The sequence below is a fragment of the Myotis davidii genome, unplaced genomic scaffold, assembly GCF_000327345.1.
Source record: "Myotis davidii unplaced genomic scaffold, ASM32734v1 scaffold1306, whole genome shotgun sequence".
Taxonomy (NCBI): domain Eukaryota; kingdom Metazoa; phylum Chordata; class Mammalia; order Chiroptera; family Vespertilionidae; genus Myotis; species Myotis davidii.
Genome location: NW_006297139.1, coordinates 49946 through 59076, shown reverse-complemented (window position 1 = coordinate 59076; position 9131 = coordinate 49946). Strand labels below are relative to the sequence as shown.

General features: G+C 40.1%; 1 protein-coding gene across 1 annotated transcript in view; it reads left to right on the top strand.

The window, feature by feature from the left end:
- The window catches only part of CHRDL1 (chordin-like 1), a 187518-nt gene extending 183514 nt beyond the window's left edge, over positions 1-4004 (top strand). The window contains 1 exon segment of the mRNA XM_006772733.2: positions 3288-4004. Coding sequence (XP_006772796.2) covers positions 3288-3418 — 131 coding nt within the window. The 3' untranslated portion in view covers positions 3419-4004.
- Positions 4005-9131: the final 5127 nt, after the last annotated feature.

The following is a 9131-nucleotide window of genomic DNA, read 5'->3' as shown; positions in this document are numbered from 1 at the left end:
GCAGGGCCCTAGACAGTTTTGCTCAGTGGATAGAGCATCAGCCTTCGGACTGAAGGGTCCCCGGTTCGATTCCGGCCAAGGGCACATGCCCGGGTTGCAGGCTGGATCCCCAGTGTGGGGCATGCAGGAGGCAGCTGATGAGTCTCTCATCATTGATGTTTCTGTCTCTCTCTTCCTCTCTGAAATCAATTAAAAATATTTTTTTATAAAAGAAATAAATGGTATCAAGCTTAAGCCTTCACATAATGATTAAGAAATTTAAGCAAAGTATTTTTATTAACTAAAACTTCCAAAGTACAGATATTTTGTTCTTAGCTACATGGAATGTAAGAATGCTATTCTTGTTTTAGAAGTTACAATTTAATTTCTGAGATAAAAGATACAAGCAACAATTTACTTAAAAAAAAAAAGATGTGTTTGGCTCTTTGGAACTGCCCCTGGGTGTTAATGTTTCTTTAAAAGCATTCAGGCACTGAGGCATACTTGTAGCTCTCCCAGTTTCTACACTAGATGGAGCCTAGGGACAAGATACTGCTAGGCACTGGGGGCGGAGGTTGGGGGTGGGAAGCACTTCTGAAGGAATAAAAGACAAAATTTCTATCCACAGGGAATTTTAATGGGCGAGACAGAACATGAAAATGCTTTTACTATGAATTAGTATACTTCTGAGGAATTAAATACCTAAGTGCTCAGGGGAATCTGCAAGGAACAATGATGTGAGAGCCAGGTGGGCTTATTTGAGGAAGGCTTCAGGAGGAGGTGTGTTTTGAAAGAGAAGGGTGTGGCTGGGCAACAGGTCAGGGAATCAGTCCAGGAATAGAGTGAAGCCGAAGAGAAGATTCAGACAGGAGCAAACAAGAAGTGTAGGTGTGGGTGGGTGGGTGTGGGTGAGGAACAATTACAAAGACCACATAGGGTGCACAGAAATATGAGAAGAGTTGGAGGCAGGAAGTAGTTAGAGGACCTGAAGGAAACAAGTGAGAAGTTCAGATATAAGGCAAGTAACATTGGTAGTTGCTCTATACTTACAAACAGTATAGTGATATCAAAAAGGTGTTTTGGAAGGATATTTCTTAGCTTTCATATGGATTTATTAAGCACCTACTTTAATTAGGCCAGATTCTGTAGAGTCCAATATGCCATGCTAAGAAGTTGGACTTGATCTCCAGACCAGAGTACCACAATGATGGTTTTTAAGCAAGTAAGGGATATATTCAAATCTGTTTTATAGAGAGAAGCAGTTGTTGTGTGGAATGAAAGTTGGACTGTTAGTGAAAGAGCTGGTGATAGTGTTAATTAGAAAGTGATTATACAGCATTAAGTATGTTAGACAGAGAGCAGACGTCACTGTGAGAGGCAGCTCTGAGATTAAACAATCAAGAACAGTATCAAAGAGAGAAATGAGTGTGGAAAGACTCCAGTATTAACAACTTTATAGACTGGGTGAATTAGTAATACCATTCACCAATGGGAACCTCTGACAATATGTGTTTGGTGGAAAGAAATGAGTTTCACTTAAAACATCTTTGCTTTAAGAGCCATCTGATTAGAGTTATTCAATAAGCCACTGGAAATAGGGTTGATGAGATCAGTTTGTTCTTCAGGAGACTGATAGACAATGAACTGGGCAGCAGGAGAATTAAAATGGAAGAGTTGGGATTTCTTACTTATGAGTAAGGAATAAAGGACCCATAGTCTAGGATCCCATGATCAGTTATGTGACTTTTGAAATTACCAATTAATTTAAAAGAACATGTTTCTGTTTATACTGTGAACAAGACACTGTGCTATGCACTGGAGGTCTTGAAAGGTTATTTAAACTTTCCACTAATAACAGGATTTGAGGTGGTAATAGATGTGGACAGTGTGTGCTTCAGACTCTGTGCAGCTGAGGAAAGTGAGGAATGAGAGGATCCTGCAGAATAATCTGGGGACAAAAAACAATCCTGACCCCTTTATATAATGTGTCTCTCAGATCCTGGCACACAGTAAGGCTTAAGTGAAAGCTGGTTACTTGCCCAAACTTTCTCCCATTTTTCCTTCTACCTTGCCATTAAGTCAGATAAAATAGGAACATAGTAACAGAGAAATTGAGTCTGCAAAGAAGGGGGTCGTGTGTGTGTGTGTGTGTGTGTGTGTGTGTGTGTGTGTGTGGTGGTGGTGGTGGTGGGTTTTTGGTGGCTAGTGAAAAAGAAGGAGGTTCAACACAGCTTTGGAATTAAAAGGAGCTTGCTAACTGTGGACTAGGAGTTCTCCAGGTGTGACACCATGAGTGCAGGAATAAAAAGAAAACCGAAGAGGCTATCCCAGATGAGCAGTTGCTATGTATGCTATTGGGCAAGACAATATGATAGCAGGAAAAGGAAGATCTTGCCACTCTCAAGGATCAGGAAAGTTAGAAAATGAATGAGCCAGATATCTGAGGTAGTTTCCAGTTTTGAGCACAGAGTGTGCTCAAAAATGTTTGTTCAGCATGACAGAATATGGGATAGAGAAATTGGCAAGGATACTTTAGAAGTGTGGACAGTTCCATGGAGAGGTGAAAACAGGGAATACAGCCATGTTTACCTGGAGCAGAATGGGATCACATGTGGGATGTGAAAATGGAACTCTATAAGGAACCATAGGAAGGGATTGAGGGGTGCTAAAGAGGGGGTGAGGACAGGCTGCAAGCATAGTAGAAAGCTTTTATAGAGAGAATCAGTTGTTGTGTGGAGTTAAAAAAAATTAACAACACACATACACGTGCACACACACGTGCGGGTGTGTGCACGCGCGCGCGCACACACACACACACAGAGTTTTAACAAAGGAGAGCAGGAATAGAGCAAAGGGCAGTAAATAACCAAGTAACCCAAACCAACATTTGGGCCCCCCAAAGTAATCAAAGCAAAGCCCCAATAAGGTAACAGGTAGTATGTTCCAAACTTTGACCTGGTGCCAAGTGAACCATCTATATAGTAACAACCTGATAGTGGGGCATTTTGTGAATGCTAAATACACTGTAAAAATTCCAAGAATAATACTTAAATTTTACTCTTGAGGATTCAGTTATGTGTTATTCTTGGGATTCTTACAAATGCTGTGTGTCAAAATGAGAATTCCATGGTCAACTTTCCATATCTGCCCCCAGAAAAGTGTTTTGGGGGCTACTTTGCTGAAACCACAAGACTGTATCCCCTGGTAGGTTAATGTATGAGTGAGGAAGTATGGGGGATATTGATTATACTCCTAATTAGCTCTGCTCACTTATTACATATCCAAGCCACTTTGTGTTTATCTTTTAGGCCAGTGGAAGATATTCACCGAAGGAGAAGCTCAGATCAGCCAGATGTGTTCAAGTCGTGTGTGCAGAACAGAGCTTGAAGATTTGGTCAAGGTTTTGTACCTGGAAAGGTCTGAAAAGGGCCACTGTTAGACGAGACAGTATTGGATAGGATAACGCAAGAAAACTCAAGCTGCAGCTGGACTGCAGGCTTATTTTGCTTAAGTCAACAGTGCTCTAAAATACAAATTCAAATGCAGTTAATTATTCACGCTATGCACAGCATAACTTGCTCCTTTATGTGGAGTGGTGTGTCACCCCTTAACCATCTTCTCCAAAGAGATTGGAAGAGTCTTGAATTATTTGTAGGAAGAAAAGAGATGGAACACCATAACTCTGTTCTAGTTTCTTGGAGAATCACATTTCTTTACAGGTTAAAGAGTAAACAAAACCCCAGGGTTTCTAGCTAGAAAGTTATTCAATGAAAGAAAGAGAAAGGAATCACTTCTTAGTAGGGGTTCTGTAATACAGATAAAAATATTTGTATAAAATTATACTCTTTGAATTTTAGAATGTCTTGTGTATTTTTAAAAAATTAACCACACACACACACACACACACACACTCTCTCTCTCTCTCTCTAAACTACAGCCTTCATTATGAGGCAACACCAGCATAGACTCTCTCCTCCTTTTCTTGAACTGGCTTCCAAGTAGCTTGGCAGTTGTTAGAACCCAGAAGGATAAATAAGGAACTATGAGCAGAAGGCTATGCCCTTGGGCCTATGGTAAGTTTTTTGAAGTCACCAACTATGGTAGCAGTTTGCAAAATAAGAATACCATGTCATGGCTGCATGCACTTCAAAGTAGTAAATAACTTTTCCCTAATGATACCACTTCCCTTTTCTCCCTGAATGTACTGGGCCTTCATGAAGAAGTTGGAATTGGGTACCCTTTTCAGAAACTGAATCCATATAAGATAAGTAATTGTTGAATAAAGGAGTTGATGCCTCTTTGTGTTTTCAAGTCAGTAAAACTCACCATATAATAGTGCAAAACTCACTAATTTTCTTGAGACCATAGTTCTCTAATTCAAAAATGTAGGTGAAATTATTAAATCGTAGAAGCTCCTTGAAAAGGCAGTTTCTATTATCCAATTACAGTTGATTTTTACTTTACTAAGGATCTCAGTCTTCATGAGCTTCTGAGTGTCAGCTCTCTAGTTAGGAGGATTATTGCTTATTTGGGGAGATGGTAATTCTAAACAGATCTTTTCCTAAACCTTCCTGTCATTCTAATCTCAGCCATGAAGCATGGATTTGAATCATGAATCCTAGAGACGGCTGGTCCAAAAATGTCTATTTGCAGCCCAATACAAGAGCATAAGTTATCCATTCTGAGGCCTGGCTTTAGAAATTATTTTTGTGGGAAAACTATAAATTCTCCATAGCAAGGATGTCAAGCCTGCCTTTTAGATTTATCTCCTCTGAAAAGCATGAATGAATTCTAGTGAGTACTTAAAAATATTAAGGACTCAGAAATCAAATATTTCTTATTATATAATCATAGGTGAAAGCAACATTTTTTCTTAGACTGTTTGACACCAATAGGGACAAATGAAAAAAAGTTCAGTCTGTATGGCAACTTGCACTAGGAGTCTGTTTTCATAAAAGAGCATAAAAGAGCACGAGGCAAGTATTTCATGGGCAGACCTTCATGGGACAACTTCTCACAGCCCCTTACACACATTCTCCTCAGGAAAGGGAGGTAAGACATCAGGGCTGAAAGGCATGGAGCCTTATTGGAGAGAGGGTGTTAAATTGCTGCTGTCTCCCTCCCAGAGGTGGCAGTATTTCCATAGTGTGGAAAGAGGTAACTGATCCTGAAGCAAAGTGGTGATTTCCCCTTCTTGATGACTCACCCCAAAGCCTTCCCACCCAGGTGTTCTCTGAAAGCTCAACCTTCAGAGAACACCCAGAGAGTTTCCCTAGATAGATTCCTACCCCCAGGTGATAGGACACACCTTTACAAAATGCTGTGTGAAGTAGGAACTAGGGAATTGTGCTGGGCCAACATAGAAACCCTCCAGTGTTTGATGTTGTGTAGGGAGTAGGACATAGGAAGAAGAGGCCAAATGCCTGTAGTTAGTAGATAGGAATGGATGTGGTTCTTCTTGTGTATTTATTTGTATTATAAACACTTGGAACAACAAAGACCATAAGTACTATTTAGCAGTTGTAGTCATTTTATAGTTAACTCATGTAAACAATTAAGAGTAACATAACAGTATTATCCTTTGACTCTTCCCACAGGACATGTACCTAAATATGGTACTTATTTATGTAGTCACTGTATTTCTGGATTTTTAAATTAATAAAATGTTAATTTTGAAAAATCATCTGTGATAATGCTATATAAGTGATTGACTCTCTGGACAATGCTGATTTTAGACTGGGTAACAGGTGATGGGTAGGTAAGCCAGGCTGTTTCTCATTCAGGTTCACACACACACACACACTATATCATAATGGCTAAAAGAAGGAACTTTGTAATCAGACTACCTGAATTTTTAATCCCAGCTCTGCACTTACCAGCTGTGTTTCTCAATTTCCCCAACTATAAAATTGGAGATGATAGTGGTACCCTTCCCTTTTGCCTGCAATCTTACAGTGAGAGTTAATTTAGTTAATACATGTAAAGTTAATAGAATGGTGTCTGGTGCACAGTGAGCATTCATTTTTGACCATGGATGTTCAAAATGGCATGGCACTGAAAACGGCCATTGATTTCTGGCTTCCCTTTAGGCCAAGACATTTAAGAGACTGGGGACAGAAGGCCATTGACTTGGATTTCAAGAGGGCCTCAATTTTAGGCTGCTCCTCAGTGGTAGATTTGTATAGGGAACAGGGTAAGAGTTTGGTCACATATGTTGATCCAAACTCTATTCCCTCAAACCCATAATACCAACCAGAAGCCAAGATATAAAAAAGGTGAAATGTCAGATAGCATAAGTACAGTAAAATATGCATTGGTGTTAGCAACAGAGAAGTCATTAGTGGTGGAACATTGGGGAAGTGTTAGAAGCAGAGGCCAGAAGTGAGTGGGAGAGATGAGAAATTGGAGACAGCAGTTAGAGACAATTCTTTGGAGAAACTTGATTACAGAGACTGGAGAAATGACACTGGAGAAGGATATGAGGCCAAAGGACAGTTTTTTCTCCTCAAAATGAGGGGTATTTGGCCATCTCTTATACTGAAAGGAAGGATCCTATAGAAATAAAAATATTAAAACTAAGGGAAAAAAGGGTTAACCTGTTGTGTGCAGTGCATGAGAAGCCATTCCCCATGCTAAGCCCTTGAAACTTACAATTGTTGACCCACAACCTGGATAGAATTTTGGCCTTTGATTGACAACCCTATATTGTGAATTAGCTAAACCTAGTTCCCCTCAACTCTGTTAGCTTGGTTCCCCTTTACATCCAACATACTGTCTTCTGGAATGGTAGACTATAAATTCCAATATTACTCCACCTCCACTAGGGAGCCACATATGACTCAAACTAGACACCTTGACTCCATTGGCACTCTTCCCTTTTACTGATCATTCTTATCCAAATTGCACCAAACCCTGTAGATTTGCCCTCCTACTGATCAGCACTGGAGTTTGGATCTGCTCCAATTTCCAAACCAGACTGGTTCACCACTCCTTATTTACAAAATAATCAAGAGGATGCAAAGTACAGCATGAAGAATATAGTCAATAATATTGTAACAACTATGAATGGTGTCATTTGGATACTTGAAATATCGGGGGGATCACTATATAAAGTATGATTGTCTACCACTCTTCTGTGCACCTGAATACAAACTAATACAAAATAATACTGAATATAAACTGTAACTGAAAATTTAAAATGAGTTCAAGAGTGAGTCCTGCTGCTACCACATGTCACCCATCCTTTTATCCCTTTCTTGGCTTGGCCCTCATCTGTGATAGGCACTGCTAGAAAAAATGACCACCCAGTCTCCATCACCACACATCTCCTGACATTCACCACCATTGCTTCTAGGAAATAATGACCAAAGAATTTACTCTGTGCCAGTCACTGTAGTAAGCTTTAGACATGTATGTTTTCTCAGTTAATGCTCTCCACAGCCCTGTATGGTAGGTCCCATTATTGAACCTATTTTAGAGATGAGAATCTTGAAAGCATTCTCTTTTCCTTGTCATTATACGTAAAAATATGAAGTATTTGCTCAGCCACAGTCTTCCCAATTAGACTGGAGAGCTCCAAGAGGGCAGGGACCCAGTACACAGCACTTCCAGACATTCAATAAATATTTGCCAAGTGAATAGTCAACCTGATAAGATTTTCTCTAGTTGGGGAAGAAAGCAGTCCGGATGTTACTAAAATACCCAGGGTCAGTAAGTCCTTCAGGATATTTTCTCTGTGCCCCACTCTAAGGAAAACTAATAAAATCTGAATTAACAAATCTAAATGAAAAAGTGCTTGTTTGCATTGCAAAACAATTTGCCATAAGGTGTCTTTTAAAATAAATATTGGATTTACACATAGTTTTTGTGGGAGTATTTTTAGTGATTAAATCAAAATGTCCCTGCATTTGTGGCAAGGCCTCACAACTGTGAAGGAGTCTTGCTAAGACCTCAATATTGTGCATGATAAGTAGTATCTATATTTCTACATATGCTATCTATATTATAATGTAATATAGGCTGCTCCTCAGTGGTAGATTTGTATAGGGAGCAGGGTAAGAGTTTTGTCACATATGTTGATCCAAACTCTATTCCCTCAAACCCCTAATACCAACCAGAAGCCAAGATATAAAAAAGGTGAAATGTCAGATAACATAAGGACAGTAAAATATGCATTGGTGTTAGCAACACAGAAGTCATTAGTGGTGGAACATTGGGGCAGTGTAGAATAGCTATGGTACATCTTACAATACATTTTATCTATGAGAGAAAGAGAGAGAGAGAGAGAAAGAGAGAATAATTAGACTCCAACATGGTGTATATGGTGCCTTCACAAAATGGACAATACAAGAGAATTGGGGCCTGGATTCAAGGCAATGTAGATAAGAGGAGCTCTGAGTTGCTTCTAAGTATAAGCAGTCCCTGATCTAGGAATGAAGTATTGGCCAAATATTTAGAATGGAGCATGCATTTTCTTACAGAAACATCATTCTATCTGATGCTCAGATTCCCAGGCTGTTATATATAGTGTTAATCAGTACCTTCTTAAACTCGGATCTGGGGGCAAGAGCAGGGTGTGAGGAGAGAGGAGTGAGCAGTGAGTTTCCTTTCACTTTTCTGGGTGGGGTGGGTGGGAGGGGATCAGGAGCAGGCTCTTGGCAAAACGTCAAAGAAGACAAAGTTTGAACCTGACAGCTTCCTCTCTCCATTTCATCATGCACTCTTCTGGTCCCTAGTACTGTCATTCCACCCTTTCCATCCAGCTATTCCAGACCCAGGCCTGCCTTGCTCCACAAAGAACCTCAGACTCTGCTGTTAATGACCTCACTCAACAATCAGAAACTGAATCCCTTCAGGGCAGCTGTCCGGGGCTTAGAAGGAAGCAAGTTTAGTGAAGTAAATGAGAGTTGCTTAACCCTCAGATACCTTTTCACATTTAAACACTTTATTACTCTTTATTACCCTCAAAATGAATTCCCCAGTTACAAAATTACAGGCAGAGGGCTGGAGTGAGTGAAAACCTTCTGACAAGGAAGGCAATAGTAGGGAATTGTGCATATGTTGGGGTGGGGGTGGAGTCTGATATTTGTGAGGATGGGGAAAGTAGGCTGCACAAACTAAGCAAGCCATACCTACCTTTCCTGCCTCAGTGT